The sequence below is a fragment of the Lynx canadensis genome, chromosome F2 (assembly GCF_007474595.2).
Source record: "Lynx canadensis isolate LIC74 chromosome F2, mLynCan4.pri.v2, whole genome shotgun sequence".
Classification (NCBI taxonomy): domain Eukaryota; kingdom Metazoa; phylum Chordata; class Mammalia; order Carnivora; family Felidae; genus Lynx; species Lynx canadensis.
The window spans coordinates 77801394-77829350 of record NC_044320.2 but is presented as its reverse complement, the minus strand read 5'-3'; the positions used below and the strand labels follow the sequence as shown (position 1 = coordinate 77829350).

The 27957-nt window shown below is 39.8% G+C and overlaps 1 protein-coding gene across 2 annotated transcripts in view; it reads right to left on the bottom strand.

Annotated features, from left to right (window-relative positions):
- The window catches only part of RB1CC1 (RB1 inducible coiled-coil 1), a 94341-nt gene that overhangs the window by 31103 nt on the left and 35281 nt on the right, over positions 1 to 27957 (bottom strand). For both annotated transcript variants that reach the window (XM_030304114.1, XM_030304115.1), the window contains exons 7-15: positions 26953 to 27379; positions 22015 to 22185; positions 12086 to 12270; positions 11729 to 11915; positions 11563 to 11644; positions 11234 to 11295; positions 9086 to 9189; positions 8514 to 8640; positions 6523 to 8423 (exon numbers count right to left, since the gene is read on the bottom strand). In XM_030304114.1, the coding sequence (XP_030159974.1) occupies positions 6523 to 8423; positions 8514 to 8640; positions 9086 to 9189; positions 11234 to 11295; positions 11563 to 11644; positions 11729 to 11915; positions 12086 to 12270; positions 22015 to 22185; positions 26953 to 27379 (3246 nt within the window). The remainder of the gene's footprint in view (positions 1 to 6522; positions 8424 to 8513; positions 8641 to 9085; positions 9190 to 11233; positions 11296 to 11562; positions 11645 to 11728; positions 11916 to 12085; positions 12271 to 22014; positions 22186 to 26952; positions 27380 to 27957) is intronic.

Here is a 27957-nt window from a genome sequence, read left to right as displayed (position 1 = left end):
GACAGGCACCGTGGAAGAGATTTATTATTTGTACCCTGGGAAGGTCCAGAGAATACACCCTTCGCCAAAGCTTTGGGAAATTCGACTTCAAAAGGCTCTGTAGTGGTACTCCGCAGGACAGGGAGAGCAGAGTGAGGCGACATCGCTGAAAATCAATGACCTTAACGGGAATGACAAGACTCTGGAGGGGTGGAGGCCGATCAGCGGCACTTAACCAGACACACGATGTGGGGCTGTTATAGACAGCAGTGCTGGAGCGGCAATTAGAAGGTCTGACCCAGAAACACTCTGGTGCTGGCTGTCCGCAGGGCTAAGACAGAATGGGATGATCAAGGATTAAAACTTCAAAAGCCTGTTTTGTTTGGTTTTGTTTTTTTACAACTCAGTATCTGCTGCTCAGAGAGCTAATTAAAATACAGAGAAGCACTACCCCTCACCCAATCCCAAGACCTGAGTCAGTCACCAACTACAATGCCAAAGTTTGATAATACGGTCTCTTTTATAGTCTTTAGCATAGGGACCTGTGCCCACTTGTCAGGCTGACTGTGTACTCTGGGTAAGTAATTCACCAACTCTGGAGGGACTAATGAATGCTGGCTCTGAAGGGGCTCAAATGTCACTGCGGTCCACCAGGAGATTAGGGACAGCCAGGTGATACACGGAGCTTGGACCCAGTGGGTCCCTTACATCCACAGTTTATAGTGGAACAGACACAAAAGCAACTGTTGGAGACACCCTGTTGGTTCCCTTATTTACGGAATGGAGACGGGACGTATCATGGTGAAAAGCCAAGTCAAATCCCTAAAACCGCCTCTCGCTTCCCATGATATAAGGGAGATTTCTACCACATTCTTATTCAACTTAAGTACGTGTCCTGTAGAAAACACACAAAAACAATGGATTCCATGGTGAAAAGCCAAGTCAAATCCCTAAAACCGCCTCTCGCTTCCCATGATATAAGGGAGATTTCTACCACATTCTTATTCAACTTAAGTACGTGTCCTGTAGAAAACACACAAAAACAATGGATTCTCGTCAATTTGATCGGGCAGCGGCTCCAAGAAAACAGTTATTCCACACGTGCCCTCTCTGCTGTGGCCAATCAGCAAGGCTACCACTACCTGACACGGAGCTACTGACTTAGTGGTTTCTTCCCTCTTCGTAGCTCTAAGTAGACACCGGGGCTGACAAACTCCTTTAAAGGGACGGGTGAACATTTTCGCCGGATGACCCGTCAGACCTACTCAACTACGCCAAAAGCAACCACAGGCAACAAACAGGTCAAGGAACGGGTATCTGTGTATTCCGATCCAGCAGCGTTTACAAAAACAAGTGGTAACCTGGATTCCCACAGGCCAGTCTGTCAATCCCTAGTACAGACCACAAGAGTCCGTCAGATTTCACCTACAGCAACAGCAATACGCTTCCAATGTCTTATCGTGTCTGGATTATAGCAATTCTCTAGTCCTCTGTCAAAACCACGCTGGCAGGGATACTGGTCTTCTGGCGATTCCTCAAGATCTCACACTAATCTGAGAGGTGGGGAAAAAGAAGAAAAGAAACAGATCACACCAATCCGATACAGTTATGGCATTTATGCTCCTTGGGCCAAGCAGGCAAAAGCGGCAACCACCTGAGCGACCAGGGCAAGGCACACGTGTGCCAGAAGATGAGCGACAGAGCAACAGGTGCAAATTCAGCTGCTTGTTGGCACGGTGAAATTTCTAAGCGCCCGGTGGTCTGATCACGTGAGCTACCCCCTCTACGGTGAAGGGCCAAGCTGCTGCCAGGTGAGCATCTCGGAACCCTGCAGGCGAGACGCTACGGTGCACCTGGGTATGCCGCTCCGACTCATTTACGGGAGAACCTGTGAGGCTCCCTGGTCGGTACAAGGCCCAGAGCGACGAGCAAGTCGCTCGCCCCTCGGGCCACATTTGCCAGAAGACGCCTCAAGTGTCGGCAGCAGAGACGAACACCGCATAGAGCTTTTGGCGAGGCCGATAGGAGAAATCACAGCTGAGACCCTTAGAATTGTGAAGCGCACAACCGGCTCCCTGTTGTAAAGTGACCGCGGCTTGCTACTGGGGCTGTACAGATTGACAGACTGGCCACGGTCCCCCAAGCTACTGGGTGACCTGAGCTGACCGTCGTAAAGCGAATACTTGAAACCACAGGCTGGGTATACACAGCAGTCTTCTTTCAGAAGACAGGTGTGGCGTGCGTGAGAGCCAACGAAATACGGCACAAGAGGCTCAGGTTCCCAAGGTGCCTTCTCCCGCTACGCTGCCTCTCTCCCCCTCACCGCTCTGACATTCACCAGGAGCGAAAAAAACTGGCAGGCCTGGTTTCATCAGGATTCTGCAAAATGCGCTGCCACGATTCAAAGGTCCAGTTGAGGTACAGAGCCCCCCTGAGGAGTGGCTCCGAAGAAGAGTAGAGAAGGGAAAAGTTCCCAGCGGCAACATGTCAAACAGTGTACCCGAAGTTAGTTGGGAGGAGAAATGGTCAGGGGTACAGATTTACGCTGCTTCATGGAGACTGGTCAAAGGCTCGGCTGGATAGTGAGGGACTCGGGAGAAACGAGACTGAAAGCTGGTGGGAAGATTTCTGGAAAAGAAATACGGATCACGCTCTTAAATGTGCAGGATATGTAAGTATGAGGAGATTAGGTTCTGAGTATATTATGTCCCGCTGTGAGGAACCTCTTAATTCTCAGATGGGCAAGGTGAGCATTCTGTGAGTTATCAATCAGTCCTATTCAAAAGGTTCACGGCCAACTATCCACAGAGGCAGGAAGTGAGGTTACGTATGGGCTCAGTAACATGGATTTCTGTGCGTCTAGTAAGCAGCAGCGAGCCCCCGATATGGCAGTGCTCATTTGGGAGACCAGCCAGCTACCTGGTGGCGGGCTGATCACACGGGACTGTTTCCGTCAGAAAAAGGATAGTAATCTGTCTTCACAAGGACAGTTTATTACTCTCCAAATGGAATTACCTTCCATGCCCGCAGTATTTCTGAACATACCCACCATTCCGGAACAGACAAAAGGACTTATTCACTGCCATGATATTCTACTAGAATTGCTTCTGAACAAGGAATTTCATTTTACAGCGAAACGTATGTAGCCATGGCCTGTAGCCCATGGAAGTCACTTATCTTACCACTTAGGCCAACCCTTAAAACAGCTGGGTTGATACAACTGTGGATCACTGCACTGAAAGCTCAGTTAGGATACCAGATGGGCGGCATTCTGAATGGCCAGGCTGAAGGATGCAGTGCGTGCCCTGAACCACAGACTGCTTTGTGAAATGAATCCTCCCACAGTTATAACACACAGGCTGGACAACCAAGGATGAAAACTAGAATAACTAGTATTTCAATGAGCCAAGAGCAAAAACTTTGCTTCCCTTCCCTACAACTCTGGACCATGCCAGTTTAGTTCCCTGCAAAAGAATTCCTTTGCCAAGAGACAGAACCGGGGCCCCAGTGAACTGGAAGCTTAAACCACCACATGGACACCTAGGGCTCATCGCAGCACGGAATCAACACACGAAGAAAGAAACTGCATTATGTATCGATACGACTGAACCTATCAACGGGAAACAGCTGCTCCTACGCTGTAAGGGCAGAGGAAGATGCCTGAAAGTCAGAAGCTTTCCTAGGGTGTCTCTTGGCACTGCTGTGTCCATTGAGAAACAAATGAGCACCTACATGAACCGCATTACAGGAGGAACCATTAACGGCAGTCTCTTCGGGCCAAGAAGTGAAATCAGCGGAGGTAACGCCTAAGGTAGAAAACGGAGTGCGGAACAGAAGGAAGCTGCAAATACCTACTAGAGTTGCAAGACTAATTAGAGAAATAAAGACTACCATAATTAAACCTCTACATATTGGATCAATTTTTTTATCTTTATTCCCATTCTCTCATTATTTTACTATGTAATAAATGTTGTGACAATTGTAGTTAACCCTGTATTTCAGTATTTAACCTACAGAATATCAAAGAGAGATTAGGTCTGTGCAGAGAGGAACATGAAGAGCTCCAGGACGGCTAAAATGACAGAATGAGTCTCACGTGTTGAAGAGGGTGAGGCTATCGGAGGTGATGTGAGGGACATAAGCTGAATCATGTCCAACAGAAACCTGACATTTTAAGTGTCTTTATTTGGAATCAATATGGGTAGAGACAGGAAGGCTCCCCTGAGTTGGAAATGAGGCGTATACAGCGCTGGACTGTCATCATTCTGCCACTGCTCTCCCTCCTCTTCTAGAATCTCATCCGCACTGTACTGCAGAGAGGCTGTATTTCCGAGAATCCCCTTCTAACTGCAAGTTTGCCAATGAAAAGAAGTTAGGAAAAAAACTTCGAATAAACCAAAAGAAGGAAATCAATGAATTAAAAAAGCAAGAAGTCCTTGAAAACACTTGAAATTTGCAAAACAATCCTTCTCTGGAAATCCAAGATGCTAATCCATTTTATTATTATTTTTTCCTATTTTTTAAAGAAGTTTATTTATTGTGAGAGAGAGTGCACACGCACAAGATCTGCAAAGGAGAAAGGCAGTCCAGGCTTACTCTCCAGAGGTGGGTGTACCCAAGATAAAATTCCAGGAGCTTCCTGGCAAGTGAGTGAGAGCGGCCCATTTTGTGCTACAGACTGAGCTGCATCACTGGGGCTTGGAAGAGATTCTGGGTCGCCACGGCAGCTTTCCAGTGAGCCGTGAAGAGCCATCAGCTTTGGTGGGCATTTCAGCATCTGTTTTCTTTCACCAGAGCTTTCCTTGTTTTTAGAAGCCATTCCCTTGACCTTAGCTCCTCTAGCCCCGTAAATGTTCGTGCAGGCCCTGATTCCTGGATTAAACCCTCCAATCCCCCCAGAATACGTAAAGGGTTTCTGTTTTCTTTTTTTTTTTTTTTTTTTTTAATTTTTTTTTTAATGTTTATTTATTTTGGGGACAGAGAGAGACAGAGCATGAATGGGAGGGGCAGAGAGAGAGGGAGACACAGAATCCGAAGCAGGCTCCAGGCTCTGAGCCATCAGCCCAGAGCCCGACGCGGGGCTCGAACTCACGGACCGCGAGATCGTGACCTGGCTGAAGTCGGACGCTTAACCGACTGCGCCACCCAGGCGCCCCAAGAGTTTCTGTTTTCAAAACAGAAGGGGAAGTTGAACTGTAGCTCAATATATGCATATTACACAGCAGAGAGTCAATCACAAGAAGACTGTAAAAGTGATCAGGCAAGAAACAGGTTAAAACATATCAGGCATACAAACCTATAAATATATTCACTTGGAAGAATGAGCGATAGAGCTCGTGGATAATGTTCCAGAAATTCTTTATTAGGCCATAAAACCCCTCAGTGGAATTTAAAGAGCAGAAATAACTGAAGACTACTTTCTCTGGTCAAAAGGCGGTAGCATCAGACAGGAACAATATTAAAAATGCAAAAAACCCAAAGCCCCCAAAAAACAACCCCCACTGTATAAAACCTGGAATTTAAAAACATTATCTTTTGAACTGCAGAGGGAATAACTGAACTTTAATATCAAGAAAATAACAATGAAACTAGCCCCAATTTAGAATTTAGCCTTTACTAATAAGCGCTGCTCAGAGGAAGGCGTTATCTTTCATACATACGCAACTTCTTAAAATGGTTTATTTACTTTATTTATTTATTTTGAGAGAGAGCAAGAGAGCAAGAGAGCACGAGCGAGCAGGGGAAGGGGCAGAGAGAGAGGTGAGAGAATCCCAGGCAGGTTCCGCACTGCCAGTGCAGAGCCTGATGCAGGGCTCGATCCCACAAACCATGAGATCACAACCTGAGCCGAAATCAAGAGTTGGGATGCTTAACCGACTGAGCCACCCAGGTGCCCCACACATTCACAATTTAAAAAGAAGAGAAAACAGTAATTTTCAACTGGAAGAAATTAGAAAAAAAGACTTCACATAAACCAAAGGGAATTTAATGAATTAAAAAGGAAGTCGTCCCTTGAAAACACTTGAAATTTGAAAAAAAAAAAAAAATCACCCTCTGGAAGTCCAAGTGCTAATCCATTTTATTTTTATTATTTTTTTCTATTTTTTTTTAAGTTTATTTAATTTGAGAGAGTGCGCACACACACACATGTGCTCACGGGGGAGGGGCACAGAGAGTGAGCGAGTGAGCGAGTGAGCGAGCGAGAATCCCAAGCAGGCTCCACACTGTGAGCAAGGAGCCCTACAAATCCTAAGATCAGGACTTGAGCCGAAATCAAGAGTCGGATGCTTAACCTACTGACCCATCCAGGGGCCTCATCAAGATACTAATCCATTTTAAAAAGCCACTGATGGACTTAGGCAGTGTTATTTTTTAAATGTTTCTAAGAAACACTGACTACAAAAGTTTTTATTTTATAAAAATACCTGTTACTTTATTTACCTAAGATACGTAAGTAAATCAAGGTACTGTGATTACACACACAATTAAAATTTGACTCGCCAATATTTTCATTCTATAATTACCGCCTAAAGGAATTCTTACCTTTTTGCTATTTGATTCTCAAGATGTTTAACTTTTTCTAATAACTCTTTCTCAACAGCTTCTCTCTCCAATTTAAACTCCTTTAGGGCAGTCTGAATAGCTTCTTCTTTGTCACAATTAAGCTTCTGAATTAACCGTTCTCTGTCTTGTTCCTGGCTCATGACAAATTTCTCTTTGTCCTTCTCAAGTTTCTGGATAATAGCTTCATACTTCTCTTCCTGCTGGGTGAGTTTTTCCTCTTTTTGCTTTTCAAGAGCACTCAATTCCGCATCCAGTTTACTCTGCAGTTCCGCTATTTCTTCTTTCAGGTTTTTTTCCACTTCAAATGCTTGGTGGTGCAAGGATGTTACTTGGTTTAATTCGGCTTTCAGCAGGTCAGATTCTTCTTCGTGTCTACTAATTAACTCTGAAATGCACTGATCTTTTTCAATGGTCATCAAAGTTCTTAGTTCTGCCAAGCCCACCTGGTAGCTTTCATTATTATCCTGAATCTTTTGGTTGAGTTTACTTATCTCTGTTCTCAAATTTTCTGTCTCTTGTTCAAGGAGAGATTTTAAGGTCTCCTTCTGCTGGGCTCTGCTTTCTTCCAGCAAAATTTTTATTTCATCGGTTTCTGCTTCCTTCAATGCAAGTTCAACCTCTAACTTACATCTCACGTCCGACAGATCGGAAACTTTGAGTTTTAATTCCTGGAGCTGTTGTTCTTTCTCCTGGATAGCGGCGGCATGAGACTCCTGGATCTGGTCGATTCTGTGCTGATTCTCCTTCTTCAATTTCTCCAAAGACGCCCCGTGGTCGGTCTTAGCCTTCTCGACCTCCTGCATGTGCCTGGCGTGCAGAGTGTCCTCGAGCTCCTTGAGGTGACGCTGCTCTAAGCCCTGGAGCTCCGTCCGCAACAACTGAATCTTCTCATCATTTTCCACGTGGAGCTTCTGCAGGTCTTCCAGAACGGTCTCCCGCGAGTGTTTCAGCTCGTCGATTTCGCAGCTCTGAGTGCGCATGAGACCTTCCATCTCCAGCAACTTCTGATCCTTCTCATTTTGCAGGCAGATGACGGCTTCTTTTTCATGTTTAACCAGAGCAAATTCGTTATCTTTGTTTTGTAAAACCTCCTCGAGGCACGCCAAGTCTCCTTTCAGCTTTTTAATTTTGTTTTCGTTTTCCTCACTCTCCTTTCCGAGTGCAGCAAGTCTGTCTTCATACTCACTTTTTAAAGACTGCAGTTCTTTTTGGTGTTTTTCATTTAGTGTCATTTCCAGAGAATATCTTACCTTTTCAATAACGTTTCTTATTTCTAACGCTGTACATTTTAAAGAATTTGAGAAGTCACACTGTCCTTTCTGGACAAATGTTCTGAAGTGGCAAAGGTCTTTCTTGATGGTCTGTATACTGAAATGTGAGTCTTGGGCAACAAGTCGGCACTTTTCCAATTGGACATTTAGAGAAGCATGATCTCCCAAATCCTCTTTCCCACATACGTTTGTATCCTGCATCCGTCTACTGTCTATGGCATTGATGACTGATGAATAAAGCGATTCCACCATCATTTCTGGACTCTGTGGATCACTTATAGGATTAGGAGATGACAAATTTTCTTCTATTACAAACTCATTCACAGCAGACATAAAATCCGATTCAGGACTTTCTGCTAATGAATCTAAGTCCAATGAAACTTGATGAATAGTCTGTTCTATGTTTGGATGAGGGATAGTTTCAAAATCAAAGGTATGTGCATCGATGCTATCTGGAGATAATTCTTCTAAGGGACACACCGCAGGACACAAGGGATCCTGAACGGCGAGCGGAGGAGGAGTTCTCGGTGAGGTAGTAGTTGCAATTCCTGCTGTACTTTCTATCCTTGGTGAGGAAGCCGACTGGGGGGATACCTGACTCACGGATGCCTGGAAGAGAGAGGGACAGGCTTTACAGAGCTACAGCAACAAAAACATGTAATACCAGTGAAGCAAACCACTTGTAAGAACTTAATTTGCCTTTTGTTCACTCAGTAGATCTGTAATGGTCTGTGACATTTCATCCAAACTTTGTGCTGCTTTTACCAAATTGTGTAGAGCAAGTACATGCTGGTGTAGAGGTTCAAAATCACAAAGTAAGGGAACCCTGAAACAGAATGCAATTAAATTAGAGTTTTGATTCTGCAATGACAAGATGGATACCTACACGCATATATGTCAAACTATGTCCAAAATAACTACAGTATCAACATCCTCTTCATATCAATCCCAGCAACAGCTGCAGGGGCCTGAGGCATAATCGTTACAGTGATGAATTAGAAATCCCCCACAGTATACAAAAAGTCAGAGTAATTACTAGAAAAAAAATTAATTGCATGTAAGGCATTAATTTCCTTCTACTTTATCTTCATTTTCTGATCATTTGCATATTCCCTAGAAATTTCCTAAAGCAGCACAGGAAAGCCAGTCTATCATAACGCATTTCTATATTCGGGCATCTCCTAAGACTACTGGTGCTACTTTCCACAGCTCCAAAATAAGGAAAACGTTGTAAGGGGATAACCCAAGTCAAAAACACTAATGACATTTACCTGAGGAATGGCTGAACTTCTGAAGGACAAAATGATTGCAGAAACTGTAGATCTTTTAATGAAATATCTGGAAGTTCACAGTCAAACTTTCGAGGCTTCTGTGTCTACACAAAACAAAACAAATCAACTCAAAAATGACCAAAAGACATAAGAGGACAAATTCACAAATGCTTTTTTACTGTCATTAATTCCAATATAACGAAGAAGCAAACGTGCTACAAAGCCCCTACTAACATTTAAGGAATAGAATAAAACAAAATAAAAACAAGGGACTATTCAATGACAACATGGTATACTATTTTCTGAGTCTCAAATAACTGGGAACCATAAGCTGTTGGTGATTAACTGTCGGGACAGTTCCTTTCTCTCGTCAGCTTTTTAAAAATGGGGTAGCAGCCTGTCAACATTAAAGGAACACATCTGCGTCACTAGCACATAGGCTGTTCCCGAAGTTTTCTTTGACTTACAGCCTCACCATGAAGATCTCCCTAGCCCTGGCCCCATTTCTACGCCTATCACTTACTAGCACGCCTTGTTGCTGTGCTGTGAAAAGTTTTCTCCTACGTAACACTGCCTTGCTTGCCTTTCACTGGATCTTTTTTCCATTACATTTTCAAATATAAACTCTTAAGCCAATTTCAGCTTCTTTAAAAACAAATTAGATTTATAACATCATTTCTTTTTTTTTTTAATTTTTTTTTTCAACGTTTATTTCATTTTTGGGACAGAGAGAGACAGAGCATGAACGGGGGAGGGGCATAGAGAGAGGGAGACACAGAATCGGAAACAGGCTCCAGGCTCCGAGCCATCAGCCCAGAGCCTGACGCGGGAAGGACACCGCGAGATCGTGACCTGGCTGAAGTCGGACGCTTAACCGACTGCGCCACCCAGGCGCCCCAATCATTTCTTTATGATATTGGCAAGAAATACTTTGAGAGAGAGAGAGAGAGAGAGGCAGGCAGCGTGTGTGGGGGAGGGGCAGAGAGAGAAAAGGAGACAGAGAATCCCAAGAGGCTCCATACTGTCAGTGTGGAGCCAGGTGTGGGGCTGGAACTCACGGAACGGTGAGATCACAACCTGAACGGAACCGAGAGTCCGATGCTTAGCCGACCGGGTCCCCCAGGCTCCCCCGAGAAATGCAACTGTTAAAGTAACTCCAATTGTTGGATTCATTACCTAACCAGATTTAGAAATGTCAAGATGTTCTTCATTAAAGAGTGTGGGGAACCCCATTACATCGCTTATTCTTAGATATTCAAAATTACATAGTTAAAGCCCTAAGAAATCCTGCAGTATGCAAACATGGTTAACAGCTAAGCAGTGTATCTGAAGACCAACAAAAAAACCTACAGCATTTCCCGAACTTCTTTGACCTGCGGAATCATTTTTTTCATGAAATAAAATGATCGATCCCCGGTAATCCTGGTTTCACAACACAAATGTATTTCTCATGGGTTCAATGAAGACCACCTCAAGAGCTAGCTACCCTCTTCTGATCTGTAAACAAATGAATAAAATAGGATGGAGGTGGTGGTGGTTAGCAGTGGTGGTGAAGAGAATGAAAAGGGGAGAGGACAGAAGGACGAGAAGGGGCTGGGAAGGGGAGAAAAAGGAGGGGAGAGAGAAAGAGGAGGGGGAAGGACACGGGCAAAATAACAAGCAAGTCTGTTCCTACCAATCAACAGCTTAACAGTATAGTATGGCTTATCCTCCTGTGTTATGAAAACCCTTGACTGAAAACTATGAATGTATCTTAGAGTTAAATGACAACTGGCTTTTAAAACCAAAACTGTTTTTACGTTGATAAAAAAAAATTCTACACGTTTCTGAAAATCTCCCTCCTTCTGAAATAAAGGTTTGAACACATACAAAATATAGTCACGGTTAGAAAATATACACACAAGGGGTGCCTGGGTGGCTCTGTCAGTTAAGCGTCCGACTTCAGCTCAGGTCATGACCTCATGGTTCGTGAGTTTGAGCCCCGCGTCGGGCTCTGTGCTGACAGCTCAGAGCCTGGAGCCTGCTTGGGATTCTGTGTCTCCCTCTCTCTGCCTCATCCCCGCTCACACTCGAGCTCACTCTCTCTCTCAAAAATAAACAAACATTAAAAAATAAATTAAAAAGAAAAAGAAAAAAGAAAATACATACACAAAAGGACGGGGGCCAGGAGTCCAATCCCTTAAACAGACGATTTCTTAAAAAGGACTTCCCTGTGTAAAGAAATGAACAACATGGTTATTTTATAACTTTCTATTTCGGGGGGAAAAAAAACCCTCTGGTTTTTAAAAAAACAAATGGACAATTCTTCATATTTAAATTTTAACAACGGATTCAACTCTACAGACCTTAAAAGCAATGTTCCTCCAGATCTGACTGTAATTAATATCACATACATCCTACATAATAATACATTCATATCTACAAAACAGAAACAGCATTTTTCATCACAAATAAATTTATTAGTGAAGAACACTTACTAAACAATTTCCCAAAGGATTCCCTTTTTGACTTTTCAGCTTCGTATAATCGCTTTCCATCTTTGACCAAAGCACCAGCCCACTAAGAGGAGGAAAGCTGATGTTAGTATCACGCACCAATTCGTTAAGGCTCATACACAACGAGAACAGAATTCAACTTGCGTACCTCCCTGTAGTGTTTAATGAACATTTTTCTCCTTACAACCTCAACAACAGCTAAGCAGTACATCTGAGGAACTGTACTAAGAGCTTCAACAATTTTGACTCTTTCTAACAGTTCTATTACGAGGCGGAGCAAAGCTTGCAATTTCTCTCCGTCTTGATCAGCATGAAGCATCACAAAGCAACACCACCTATAGAATGAAATTGAGACACACAAACTCTATAAAAATGATCTAATCCCAAGTTTATCAACCAAGCAAATATTTCAATGTAATGGTAAGAGACAATGACTCCATTATGTGGTAGAAATTTTAAAAATCAACGCTAGCCACCCTAGATTCGATGGAACAGAGTCACTTACTTCAGTCTGACATGTAGGTTATTTGCTAGCTCCTGTTTGGCAGTGGTACACTTCTGTTTAATATCCAACAGTTTTCTATGATTTTGCAACATAATCATCAACTGATTTGCGTGACTCAGGCACAAATCAGGTAATACAGATGCATCCTTCAAGTTTTCAGCTCTCATCTGATTAGCTAAAAATCCCTTTGAGAGAAAATATTGAAAAGGATATTAACTTTCTTTCATGAAAGACATCAACATTCATTTAAGAGGAAAATCTCTGTTAAACATGAACTGTTCTACTTTCAAACGTGATTTTTTTTTTTAAAGTTCATTTATTCTGAGGGAGGGAGAGAGACAGCGAGAGCGAGCACGCACCCACATGGGAGGGGCAGAGAGCGAGCGAGGAAATCCCAAGCAGGCTCTGTGCTGACAGCATGGACTTACGAACATGAGATCATGACCTGACCCGAAATCAAGAGTTGGGAGCTCAGCCAACCCTTAAACAAGATTTTAAAAATCTACTTTACTGAATGTAGGTGTGTTCATAAAAAGAGATTGTTTTTAAGAACTCTCTACTCATCTAATTCTACTCCATTTTCACGCTAGGGGATTAAAAAAAAACAACAACAAAAACCCACTGGGAAGAGTGATTTGTCCAAGGACACACTTAGTCAAATTACAACTGGAACTTATGTGTCTACACTCCTACGACATCATGGGTCAGTCAGAGAATGACATTACATAAAACATGGGCACTGATTTTAAGCCATGAAATAACTGACTTAATCTAACCTCTATGATACTCAATAGTATTTTGTACATTTCCCCAAATGAGTAACTATCAATTGACTGCACTTTTTATTGAAAAGTCATTCCTCTCTCCAGTATTTCTGGACTATATTTTGTTCTACTATACAGATAGATATATAGATACATAGACAGATAGGTAGATAGATGAGTGCAAATATTGTTAGAACAATAACTTAAATGTGTAATTAAACAAAATTTTTTAATGTTTATTTATTATTGATAGACAGAGAGACAGAGACCGAGCAGGGGAGGGGCAGAGAGAGAGGGAGAGACAGAATCCAGAGCAGGCTCCAGGCTCCAAGCTGTCAGCACAGAGCCCAACACGGAGCTCGAACTCACAAACCACGACATCATGACCTGAGCTGAAGTCGGACGCTTAACCAACTGAGCCACCCAGGAGCCCCTTAAGTGTGTAATTTTACAATGCGATTTATTATTTGGTAAGAAAAATAACTCTCGTACTTTTTCTTGGCTATCCTTACTCAGTTGTTTTCATAGGTATATGCATCATTTTGTTAAGCAGGGGTTGTGTTTAGGCTACAAATTAATTCAGACAGATATGCCATATTTAAAACAAGGTAACAAGGTAGTTGTGGGGTGCCTGGGTAACTCAGTAGGTTAAGAGTCTGACTCTTGATTTCAGCTCAGGTCAGGTCATAATCTCATGGTTCGTGGGCTTGAGTGCCGAGCCTTCTTTGGATCCTCTGTCTCCCTCTCTCTATCCCTCTCACTCTCTCTCTCAAAAAACAACAACAAAAAAAAAATGTTAAAAAAAAAAAAAGGTAGTTGTGTGTACAAAACTTTAACCAAAACCTAACAGCAAACACTTAAAAAAGGTCCAAAGACATCTTGATGATGTTATTACTAAGTATTTTTATTGTATCTGTAGGTTCTTTTTCCTTGTCTAAATAATTAAGGTGCTATACAAGTTTTGGGATTTGCACATCCATCCTACTCCCATCCTTGCTGCTGTAAATAATTATCCTTCTAGGAACAATATGGCTGGCGACAGTATGTCTTCCAACTTTTGGTAGTTCTCACTCTCCTTTCTGTTTCATGTCTTTCTAAATTTCAAGAACACATTTGAATTTAAATGATGTGCATTAAAATAAAGTCAAAATGGTTTAATATCTGAAAATAGACAATTTCAACAGTAATTGTGTATCTTACTTCCGTTGCAATATGCTATATGCTCAACTGTGACTATATTTTTCCAAATTTAAAAATAACTTACTGCGCTTTCATCAACTGTGTTAAAATCTTAGTAAGTTTTCAACTACTCTTTACTGAACCCAAGTAAATTACATCATCCATCCCCCAAACTAAATTCTAGACTATCAATAAAGAACTTCCTGACAGCGGGAGCACATATATGCAAATGTTGCAAGAAAAAATGTAAATCCGTTTTCAATAAAATAAATTTGTTACACCATCCTTAGTATAACAGACTAAGTAGAAAAATCCTTACGAGGTACAAGCTTCTTAAAATAAGTCACAGGAACGAAAAGTACAGCATAGGGAGGAGAGTCAACAATACTGTCGTAATGTCGTATGGTGACAGATGGTGATTACACTTAATTACGGTAAGCACTAAGCAATGTACAGAAGTGTTCAGTCACTACATTGTAGACCTAAAACTAATAGAGTATTGCATGTCAACTATGCTTAAATTAAAAAAAAGTAAATAAAAAAAAACCAGAATAATCTCTGATGCCATGTAGTATTAATTTTTTGTGTGTAAATAAGGATTGATAGCTACATGACGCATATATGTTTAAAAGAAAATTACAGGGGCGCCTGGGTGGCGCAGTCGGTTAAGCGTCCGACTTCAGCCAGGTCACGATCTCGCGGTCCGTGAGTTCGAGCCCCGCGTCGGGCTCTGGGCTGATGGCTCAGAGCCTGGAGCCTGCTTCCGATTCTGTGTCTCCCTCTCTCTCTGCCCCTCCCCCGTTCATGCTCTGTCTCTCTCTGTCCCAAAAATAAATAAACGTTAAAAAAAAAAAATTTAAAAAAAAAAAAAAAAAAAAAAAAAAAATTACATAGGTGACTGAGCGAAGATAGAAAGCAGAACTTAAACTATATCATAATTCTGAATTTCACTAGATTATCTAATAAGAATTAAATAATCATGACAATGTTCTAAAGAAATATAACTACTTGCTAGTTTACTACAGTACTTACGACTGCCCTCAAGATGTATTCTGTGAACTTTTCATTTAGGAAGAAAATTCCTTGTTATTTATTTATTTTTGAGAGAAAGAGAGAGAGAGAGAGAGAGAGAGAGAGAGAGAGAGCGAGCGAGAGCAGGGAAGGGGCAGAGAGACAGGGAGACAGAGAGTCCCAAGCAGGCTCCCTGCTGTCAGTGTGTAGAGCCTGACGCAGGGCTTGAACTCACAAAATAATGAGATGACCTGACTGAAATCAAGAGTCAGGTGCTTAACCCACCGAGCTGCCCGGGTGCCGCCCCTGTTATTTTCTTAGTTTGCTGATAATCCTTAAGGATAAGAAGATGGCTAAAGAAATAATACATACTGAATAAATTTTCAGGGCTCCAGTGTTCACAGACCTGGTGAAGTTTCTCTGTCAGACCAGATAGAAGGGTCCATAAATATCACCAGAAGTGTTGTGGTTTTAAAAAAATTACTTGCTTAAAGCTTCCTGAACTGATCTTTATCGTATAAGATATGTAGACAATAAATCTCCTTCTATCATTTCTTTTCCTTTCTCTTCAAGAGTGCTTAGAAGATTGAACTGCTATGTAGATAAAATGAACTACACAAAATTGTGTTTCCACAAGATTTAAAATCAATTCCTCAAATCAATTAATCTGAATTTATCTACTTTCACCAACCACATTCTCAACAAAATACTGATAAGCAAAGAAAATATGTGCAATGGGAAAAAAAAATATTAGCTGTAACAAAACTGACAGATGAGACATCTATAAATAAAATGTGAAAGATTCCAGACCAGATTAAAGAGAATTCTAACATTTCACAAACTTAAGACTATGCTAACCCAAATTCTGATTCTAGAAGTATTGATCGCCCACCTACTATGGGTCAGGAACAGTGACAAGGCACTGTGAACAGGGCAATGAGAAAGACAGACTACAGTCCTGCTGGCGTGGAGCTTATATTCTTCAAGAAGAAAGTGCTTTTTAAAAAACACACACCATCACTTAAATATGATTATGACATAGGCTAAGAACAACATGCGAAGAGAAAATAAATCGGATCAAGACTGCAAAATCAGAGAAAGCTGGTCTGTGGAAGTGATGTCTCAGTTAAAACCCTTGACTCTGAATCCCGTGACAGTCAAATACATAAAAATAGAGGAGTGAAAAGTTGCTCCAATGCGCACATATCACCTAACCTCAACAGGTTATCTCCCGTCTCTCATGAGTGCACTGAGAATTATCTTATTAAAGTCAGTATCTCTCAGGGCTTCACTCAGGCAAGCCCAGCTGACATCCATCAATCTTAGGGACTTGATTTGCATCTATTTTACAGTTTTGTTCTGAATATGTAACACACTTAATGTTAAAAAGTATGTAGGAACATCAAAAAATTTCACTGAGGAATAATTAAATGAGAATTTAATTGCCCCTCAATGTCAAAAAAGGACTATAATGTTTCAGGTATCAAAATCAAAGAAAAACATTTTTTTAAAGTAGGAATATTATCGCTAGTTAGGATAAAATGTTCTAAAAGCTAAATTCTATAAGCTACTACAGCTTAAAATATTAGCAAAAGCTGCAGATACATGGGGGGAAAGAAGATGGTTGGACAGGGTACTTCTATCACCACAGGACATCAAAAATTAATTTTCAAATTTTCACAGGAACAGTATAGGACATGTCTACTAAATTTTTTTTTTAATTTTTTTTTTCAACGTTTATTTATTTTTGGGACAGAGAGAGACAGAGCATGAACGGGGGAGGGGTAGAGAGAGAGGGAGACACAGAATCGGAAACAGGCTCCAGGCTCTGAGCCATCAGCCCAGAGCCCGACGCGGGGCTCGAACTCACGGACCGCGAGATCGTGACCTGGCTGAAGTCGGACGCTTAACCGACTGCGCCACCCAGGCGCCCCATACTAAATTTTATTTCAGTCTGGGTTCAAGAAAGTTTAAGGGTCAGGTCTGGAAAGCAAACAAAAAAGGATCAAATCTAAAGGAAATCCTTCTTCCATTAAAAAAAAATTTTTTTTAATGTTTATTTTTGAGAGACAGAGAGAGACAGAGTGTGAGTGGGGGAGGGACAGAGAGAGAGGGAGACACAGAATCCGAAGCAGGCTCCAGGCTCTAAACTGGCTCGAACTCACGAGCTGCGAGATCACGACCTGCACAGAAGTCCAACAATGCCCAACCAACTGAGCCACCTAGGCTCCCCTCCTTCTTCCATTTTTAAAAGAAAATAAAAAAGTACCATTAGCCTTTCATCACGGCAACTACACTTCCAGAAAAATGACATATCCTTGTATGACACAAGTCCATTTGCTGAATCCAATGCAGATCTGAGAATAACATCAGCAAGATTTAAAAAAAAAAAAAAATACAACCATATGTAAAACCATTCCTTGTAGCTGCCTGATTGTAGAAACAGTATTACACACACACACACACACACACACACACACACACACACACACACACCCCTACACACACCAAGAGATTTGAAGGAACCAAAGAGAGGAAATAGATAATCTAAGAAAACTGGAAGCCCTGGTTTATTCAATTAGGGAAATAGCTATAAAGAAATGCGGAGATTCAAACTTTTTTTTAAATGTTTATTTATTTTTGAGACAGGGAGACAGGGAGAAGGACAGAGGATGCAAAGTGGGCACTGTGCTGACAGAACTCATGAACTGTGAGACCATGACCTGAGCCAAAGTCAGATACTTAACCAACTGGGCCACCCAGGCACCCCCAAGGTGGCTCATTAAAGGAATGATGAGTTCATAAAATTAAATATGAAAAATGACTAATACATCTGACTACAGCGGAATTTAAAATTTCTGTGTAACAATTTTTATAACACTATCAACAAAGAGAAAGACAGTTATCTGTATTATTTACAATAAACAAAGGATTACCCAGACTACATATATAATAAATTCTTACAGAAAAACATTAGGATAAAAAACTGGCAACCAACCAAATAGAGGAAATAGATGGGAAACACTGATATAAGGGAAACAGCTCTTCTCATTAATTACTGGGAGTGTTGATTGATTTTTCCTTTATGGAGGGTATAACATTACTAATTAATATTTAAAATGCACAAACACCCTAGTCCAACAATTCCATTACTGGAGGCTGTCTCTAAAGAAATACTAGAACATGCATGTTAAGACAGAGAAGTGCTAGGATATTAAAACAGTGTTTGTAACCTGGAAAACTGGAAAGAACCTGAAGAATCATCAAGAGAAGTCTGGTTGGTTAACTAAATTGTTTGATTCATTCTATCAAGGGTTAAAGTGAAAAAGAATGACATCGGAGAAACAGCAAAATTTCAGGAATTCAGAGCTGTCTCAAGTAATGATAAATTGTAATTTAATGGTAATGCAGACCAAGCTTCCTGTGGCATTAGTTACTAGAGACCTGAGAAAGCAGTGAAGGAGAAGGGCCAGGATCTAAGGAGGAGGAGGAAACCGAGAGAGGCCAGTTAGGCAACTAAGGAATGCTTTGCCTAGAGACAAGTGTTGATTCCTGAAGAGAGTCCAAAACTAAGAATAAAAAGACAAGCAATCCTGGGGCGCCTGGGTGGCTCAGTCGGTTGAGCTTCCAACTTCGGTTCAGGTCATGAGTTCAAGCCCCACGTCGGGCTCTATGCTGACAGCTCAAGGCCTGGAGCCTGCTTAAGACTCTGTGTCTCCCTCTCTCTGCCCCTTCCCTGCTCGTGCTCTGTCTCTGTGTCTCAAAAATGAATAAACGTTAAAAAAAATTGTTTTTAAAGGCAAGCAATCCTTCTGACATTCTCACGGAGCTATGAAATAAACAACTGGAGATCAGTGCCAGCCAACAAAAAGGATGATGGAACACACTTTGTCCTAGTACCCCCAAAGCTATATCCTATGGAATGCGAGTCTACAAAAGCAGACTGGCTAACACAAGGACTGGAAGACCAACTTCTATCACCTAAATCCCTGAAACTGGATTAAGATGATCTAAGATTGTAACTGCCCTTTCAACACGCACACAAATTCTCTCTAGAAGAAGCTTCATGCTTCCTTGGCTTTTCTTATCAAAAATAATGCCTAATGGCACATGAAAAGGCAAGACCACATTAATTATAAGAAACAACAAAAACATCCACAGAAACATAGGCACAAGCATGGAGCTCAGATACAGACTTTTAAATTACTATATGGTTAATTTGATCAAAGAGATGATGGATGAGACAGAGTATCTTGGTAGATAATTTGAAACTATATAAACAAAAGAACCAAACTGAAATTGCAGAGCTAAAAAACAAACAAAAACTAAAAATCAATAAATGGACGTAATAACAGCTATTCAGTGGGAAAAAAAATTAATCCCAATTGTTAGGTCAAAAGGAAACATCCGGAATAAAGCACAGATGGATATAACAAACGGGAAATACAGGAAATAAGAATAAACGCAAAGAATGAGATGAAAGGTCTAATTCGTGTGTAACTGGAACCAATGAAGGAAAAGGGAAAGAGTGAGGCAAAGGCAAAATTTGAAGAGAAACTGATTGGGAATTTTACCAAAAGACATGTCAGTAAGCCACAGCTTCCCGTAGTACTATATGCCCAACCCAAAGCAGCAGAAATACAAAGAAAACCACATCCTGTCATATTATTGTAAAACTGTTAACAACCAAACCAAAGGCAATGTGCGAAAAACAAATTGTCGACAGCCTAGACTCCGTATCAGGAGAAAACACCTTTCAGAAATAAAGGTGATTTAATGAGATTTTCAAATGACAAAAACTAAATATGCTACTAAAGGATACTACAGGATATTCTAATGCATATGAAACTTACAAGGATGCATGTGTTACTTAAAAGGAAAAAAGCTAATCTGGAAGACAGAATACTAAATACTTAAAAACAAAAACTTTTAAATGATAAAAAGAATCCAAAGGGCAAAAGCACAAAGACATAATTGAAAGAAAAAAAAGAAGAAAAATTGGAAATGGTAGATTTAAAAACAAATATTCAGTAATTTCATTAAATAAATGACCTAGGAGCGCCTGGGTGGCTCAGTTAGGCGTCCAACTCTTGATTTTGGCGCAGGTCACGATCTCACAGTTCATGGGTTCAAGCCCTGCCTCGGGCTCTGCGCTGACAGTGTGGAGCCTCCCTTGGGTTTTCTCTCTCCCTCCATGTCTGCCCTTCCCCTGACTGTGTTCTCTTTCTCAAAATAAACATGAAAAAAAATTTAAGAACTGTTAAAAAAAAAAATTAAAAATAAATAAATAAATAAATAAATAAATGGACTAAATGTTCCAATTAAGAAATTTCTCAACTTATTTGGAGGCCATCAAAACCTTGATGCCCAAACTTGACAAATACATACCAAATGAAAAATACATACAGGGGAGCCTGGGTGACTCAATCAGTTAAGTGTCTGACTTGATTTTGGCTCAGGTCATGATCTCGAGGTTCCTGAGATCGTGCCCCAAGTCAGCAAAGATAGCACGGAGCCTACTTGGGATTCTCTCCCCACTCCTCTCTCTGCCCCTCCTTTGTGCACATTCTCGCTCTGTCTATAAATAAATAAATACACACACACACACACACACACACACGAATATAATTCAGTTTACCAAAATGTTAAAAAAGACAATATATTATGACCATGTTGAGTTTATTCCAAGAATCCAAGGATGGTTCAAGATTAGAAGCTATTAACTTTCTTAATTTGATAAAAGGTTTCTATTAGGACAAAAAGAAAAAATAAACTACTAGAAACCTTATAATTGTGAAATAACCCTTCCTGTAGATCAGAAATTAAACAAGGACACCATTATCACATTCTACTCAGCAGCGTACTAGGATTCAAAGTCAGTGTAAATGCGCAACATAAAGGGATCCAGTTCACACGGTGGCTGGATACACAATCAAACAAAAAAAGGAGAGTCTGTGAATTACAGATGAATTCAATTAAGAAACTATAAAAATGCAAGTAAGTATTTTAAACTTTATTTAAAAAGAATAAAGCAAGGATATACATGTTTTATCTACCTACAACATACTGCGTATAATGCCATGCAGGTGAAGCAAAACATCAGTACCCACTTAAAATGATCTGTATGTTCTAATGTAAGAACACATTTGGAGGGAAAATATTGGCAGAGGAAAGTTAAACTAGAAAAGTGTGTGTTAGAATCAAGATTATACAAGTCAACTCTTTTGTCAGAGTACTTTCGAGGGTGGGTCACTAGAGGTGGCAGGATATGTCTAGGCTAACCACTCTTTCAATTCTATCACTTTAACCTAACTTGACAACAGAATTCTTAGAACACTGCATTAAATTTGACCTAAAAACCTAAGTATTCGTAACCTGCAAGATTTCATATTTTCCTCCTGTACCTTTACAAATCTCATTTATTCTGGGGCATCTGGGTGGCTCAGTCAGTTAAGTGTCCAACTTCAACTCAGGTCATGATCTCACGGCTGGTGGGTTCGAGCCCCACACAGGGCTCTGCACTGACAGCTCACAGCCTGGAGCCTTCTTCGGATTCTGTGTCTCCCTCTCTCTGCCCCTCCCATGCTCGCACTCTGTCTTTTGCTCTCTTTCAAAAATAAACATTAAAAAAAGAAAAAAGAAAAAGGAAAGAAATCTCATTTATTCTTTTGTAGTCTTTTAAGGGGGGAGCAGGAAGTACTCAAATGTTTAGTACAAGGGCTGTTTTATCATGTTCCTTCCACATATGCTTTTTCCCCAGCCACACACTACATTTTCACGGTTTATCTTTCAGTTACTACCTGAAGTGGTCTCGGCTTGCTTTATTTGATCAAACCTGAACATTAAGAACACGCCATCTTCCTTAACAGTGAAGGATGAGGTGAAATGATGGTGCACAGCAAACTGATATCGCACATAAAATACTGGTAGAGAAACTACAAAGAGCTTTTCCCGAGAGAAGTTTGGAATGGGCACCTGAGCGAGTTCCTTCTGTTCATTCACCAGTCGGCTGCAGCTAGCGATCATCTGGTCCAGGGCATAGAGCCGGTCTTCAAGTCCTTTAATGGCTTTCATATTCTGATTATCAAGTTTGGCAATAGTTTGACGGCATTCTGCTATAAATGGTCGAATAATCCTTGGATCAAGCTGAACAACAACAAAAGATATGAATGAAGTTTCCAGCAAATACTTTAAAATACATTTCTCACTATTCTGATACACAGCTTCAGAGGAAAAAAAAATTGAAAAATACAGAAAAGTAAATGCACGGGAATCTAAGTTATACTTTCACAAAACTGAGAGCAAGATAATTATGTTAATAAAAAATTACTGATTATACTGGAATACATAATTAGGAATTCCAGGAAGTATACTGGAAATTGGAATTGGAAGGCAGAATTCCTGGAATTCTACCTTCCAATCAATGCCTCAATTTCATCAGTCCTCAGTGTCACACCGTAAATGTTATTTTCATGGTCTTGTAAGATAAAGCAGAGTTAAAAACACAATTTCCCCCAAAATGTATCAACATCTTCAAACTTAATTCCCTCCTACAGATATCTTTATTTTCAGCCTCTATCTCCTAAAGAAATCTGCTTGATCAACCCAACTTTCTTACTCTTCCACAAATTTTCTGGATTTCATGAAACCTAACAAATTTCTCTCTACACCCTTCCCCTTCCCTTGAAAGAATACACTGGCAGTGGTTTTCACATGTCGTCTCCGGAACTCCGGAAGCTTTCGGGCATCACCTCACTGGTTCTTCCACAGTTCCCTTCTCTGGCTCCTGTTTTCTCATTCCATAAACACAGATGATCCAGGACTTAGTACTTAGCCCATTTTTACTATGTCTTGTGTGATTTCAGAATGAAGCATAATTTCTATGAAGCTCCCAACCCTTTTGTAATGCCTGATCGTTCTCATACATTTTCAGCCTGTTTCTGACACCTTCCTAATAATATCTCCGTGTGAGTATCAACCACAGTATCTTCTATTTCTAATTATAGTTGTCTCCTGTTGAAATACCCAAATGGCTTCCCTCTGCCCACGATGACATCCAAAAAACACAGCACACAATGAAGGCTTCAGTGATTGGCCGGATATGAGTAAATCCTTCCAGGCCTATCCTCTTTTCAAACTGAATTGCTCATTACATCCAGACAAGCCCTGTGTTTCTCTAGCTCTGATCTCTGTTCATACTGATTATCCTGCCTAGCTGTTGAAAAGCCCATCTCTGTCATAGTCAAATATTGCCTCCTTCATGATGCCTTCCCTAATCTCTACAATCAAAGGGACCATAAATTATTTAACGTACAGTGTTTGGTACAGAGAGGACATACAAAAGCAGTTAAAACTCAGCTATTTTATTGTTATTATCAATAATCCAGTGTAATTTATAAGAGGCTGCATTTGTAACACGACAAAAAAGTTAACAGAGGCGCTACTTAAATACAGGCAGCCATCTGCCTGTTAATGAAAACTTGTGCATACATTAACATTTTCTCGCTTTTCTTAATTTCATGGTAACTGAGTCTAATCTGTATTCGTTTCTGACCCAAGATATTGTACAAACCAAAGACTAGCTATAAATCATTAAGACGATAAAAAGCTAAAGAAAGGATTAAAATAGATTCAAATTTTTAGCCTGTACAAAATTGCAACTACACAAAGACTTCAGACAGCGATGATTTAAAGAAGAAAAAACAACCCCCAAACCAGGGCTCCTAACTGACAATATTAATATGGAAGAGCATTTTGTGAATCACTTGAGCACAGGCTATGTAACCTGACTTCCTAAAATCTTACTCTACTTAATGGTTTATTCCATTTGTCCACAAGTAATAAAAAATAAAAATTCCAAATAGAGTCTCTGGAGCAATTTTTTAAAATAGTATTTTAAACCACAGAATCCCACTAATAATTATTTAGCAAATTTTCAGCAACCGAACACAGTCTTACACTATTTGTCCCTCTTGGACTCTTCCACCGACATCTACAAAGACTAACATTGTTGTCTTAGAAGAGAAGAAAATAAAATTTTCTCATCCTCACCATTCTTTCCATCCCACCTCTAAATGCATGCCCATTGCATAAACAATATTCCAATAAGATCACAAGAATCATGAATGAAATACTAAACCAAAAGTCAATAAATTACACTGGTATTATTCTGAACAGCTTAGAAATGAGCTAAATGTGCATGTTTCCAATTATTCATCATCAGATATATGAACGTTTGCCTTTTGTGGTATAACCTGAACTAGAATATCCAAGATTCGTTCTAATATGAACACACTACGACCTAAGAAAATATGCGAGCACACAAAAACGCAGAAACAACTCGAAATTTTTCTTGGTACGTGAGGGGAAAAGGTAGGTTGTGAGAATCACCCAAGTATTATAAAACAGGATTCCAATGCCATATAGATGGGCAGGGGCAATCCATAAAGGCAGTGCCAGGATTTAAGCCCTTCTGATGTCCAATCTTAGGCTAGTTCCGTAACGCCTACATCTTGACTTGTTTCCTGAGAGAAGACACTTGATTTTGCCAGTTGGAAATACAGGTTACAAATGTTGCTGAAACTGGGATCGGTATGTAGAAAGGAAGGCTTCGAACAGAACTTGCTTTGAGAAGAGGAACATCAAATCTTGGCACATTTTAAAGTTCACTGGCAAAAAGTACTACTATCAGAATCAAACAGGTTAGTTAGCTGTTTTGGGCAACTACGTAACAAATGTGAGATCAAAGGAAGGCACCCTGTGACTCGAGAGAAGTCCTACACTCCGTTCAATGTGTCTTTAGAATCCCACTAGTAGTATTAAGAATAAATACACAAAACTACCACGAAAAATATTAACCTTATAAAAAAACACCACGGCAAGTGCAATTTATTATGCAGTATATCCCAATACAACATCCCACACTGTGTAAAATACAGGCAGATATATATAAACAAATTCTTCAAAATAGGTTTTCACTGCTTTTGAAGAAATTTTTTTAAATCTAATGGGCATGCTCAACTAAAAGAGTGCTGTATTACAGGCAGTATTTTAAGCTATGTTAACTCGTTTCATAACAAGTAACTATAAACAGATAAAAATTTATATTCTGTTTTTACAATATAATGGCCATGTTAAGTACCACAAAGACTTCAGATATTGTTGGTATGTACTATGAAAGTAAACATTAATTCAGGTCAGTAACGTGACACCCCAGTGATATTACTCTAGCTAACTTCTGTTTTCGGTAGCTATAAACTCTTGTGAATTTTCATTAAGCCAGGAAAGGATCGTTGTTTATTTCCCCTTGTTTTGTAACATGAGTAAAACTTACATGGCTGTGCTGGACTTCATTTAACCATGCAAACACAAAGCCAATTCCAAATCCTTTTGAATATACAGATATCTCAATCACCTAATTACAATCATGTGCTTGTCTTTCCACAATCATAGACTGGAATTTTCAGACTACTAAAATGTCAACATTTTAAACAGCAACCCTAGTTTTCACTCCTTTTAGTCAGTAATCTTTACATCATATATTATATATTCCCATGCCCTGGCAAATGTCTTAACTGAAGCTTTCTTTGTTAACAAATAATAAATGGCCAAAAAGAAATGCCTCCTTTAAAGGATGTCATCAAGGAAGTAGACAGTTAAAGAATTAAGAAGAAACCTAGACTTTATTTTTTTTTTGGTTTTCCATTTTGAAAGGAAATGTGCTATTTTCCAGGCAACCCAGACAAGGCACTGCCTTTCTCAATGTTTAAAGATCAAATCTGTTTCCAATTGAGCTCCCTTTTAAAACATGGTTAACTACTGTGCTCATTATCTTTAGACAATAGCTGACTTCAAAATATTATTTCATTATTTCTGTATTACTGAAACACGTGCCCCATCAACTTCCTTTCTGACTTCAAAGATTTTCCATCAGCTTATGGATCACATGTTAAAAGATATTTATTCCCCATGCTGAAAAGTCTTTGTAAGTATATTTGGGGGAGGACTTAATCCAAAATACAAGCTCATTATAATTATGAAATACAACCAAGAACACAATGTCTAAATTTTGAATTTCAAAATATTTCAGGCAGATATAGTATTTAAAGTTTCTTTTAGAAGTCAGAAAGACCTCCCTCAAGGGGGGATGGTGACTGGAAAGACATACACAAGGTTTTCAGGGAGATGAAAACGTTCAGTGTCTTCTTTGGGGTGGTATTACTCTGTGGCCTAACCACTCAAGAATTTGTATATTTCACTGAATGTAAATCATTCTCCCTCCTAAAAAAAGTTTAATTATAAAAATCAAATATTGTATCTTTCATATTTTCCAAAAAAACCTTGAAAGTTCTATAGCATTTATAAATGTGAATATGTGATCCATTATTAAATTAAGAAATATGGTAGGCTAGAGGTGGCCAAATATTACCATTTACCTATCTACTTATATTTACAGAGAGCTCAGTACTTAAGGCATAAGAATGAAGACATTAAGACTGTTCAAGTTTTACCTAGCAGAAGTAAGAGCCTAGCTGTAGGAACAAATGAAAGAATAGGAGATATTAAAACATCTAAGTAATATTACAAGGTCAGAAAAAAAATATTGCAAACTTGTTACCACCGAAACCTTCACCATTTGAGTAGACACTTCAAGGCTCTGAACTTCAGGACAAATTTTACAGCTCTGACCTCGAATAGTCATCACAAATCTACTGTACATTCATAAATAAGGTTACAAGTGAAAAGACTTGATTTATCCTTGATTTATCCAAGGGTGAATCCTTGAAGTCTCACGCCAAGGCTCATTATTTCTATTTATAATACCATTGGCCCATCATATAAAATATTTAGTATAAACAATGTAACTTCAAATAGTTGAAATGACACAAGAAATATCAAATTAACATGACTTACTCTGCTCATGGAATCAAAGCATTTCCTGACCAATGATTCCACATCATTAGGTCTATCTTGAACATTTATCCAGTCTAACAAAGAAACATTAAAAAAAGGCAGATCACCGTCTTTAGCATCTACTGAAGTTTCATCCTGCGGGACAGTACTTTGACAAGATTCCCTCATTTCTTTTCCACTTTCAGCATCTGTGGTATCTGGGGCTACGTGTTCCACTGACTTGTGAAATGAGGTTAACAAAGACTGGTTAGTTGTTCTAGGCATATCAGGAGAGAGCACCAGTTCAGTGGAGGTTTTCATTTCAGCCTTTTCTGAGCCTTCATGTTCAGGCAAAGAATCCAGTCTTCCCAAACATTCCCTGTAACTATGTCTGGTTAGGCACTCCAACAGCGGAATCTTGGCCATGACGGAAACCGCAGTTCCTAAACTTAAAATACAAAAGATCTGTCAGTAAAATAATGGGACTGCTCCAGTTAGAGACTAGCATTTCCAAAGAAATAGCATTTAATTGTTACACACATAAATATTACCATCTATTTTTTACATTATAAATAAATACATAGTCTATGTTCTTCAAAAGAAACCTAGTTAGAGGTTAACTAACACACGAACACATTAAAATACCACTCTCGAGTAAAGGTGGCCAGCTTATACTTCACAAGTGAACAGCTGGTTTTCATCAAACCTTAAGACATAAAAATTCAAATTTACAAAAATGATTTACCACAACAGTCCCTTCAGGCAATCAAGTATTTTTTGATAAGCTGAAAGCACAGGATAAAATTAACAGTCCTAATAAAGATGAAGGTAACTCTCACGTTCATTACACCCTATAAACAGGTAGATGTATGCTGTCGAAAGCTATGGGAAAGATGAAGTGATGAGGATTTGATTGCTGTAAAAACATCTGTGAAATGCTTTAAGCTCTTACATGAAACTAATGTATCTAAGAGAACTTTCCAAACAACAGTCGGTTGAAAAGGCTGTCATATAAACAAACTCTTA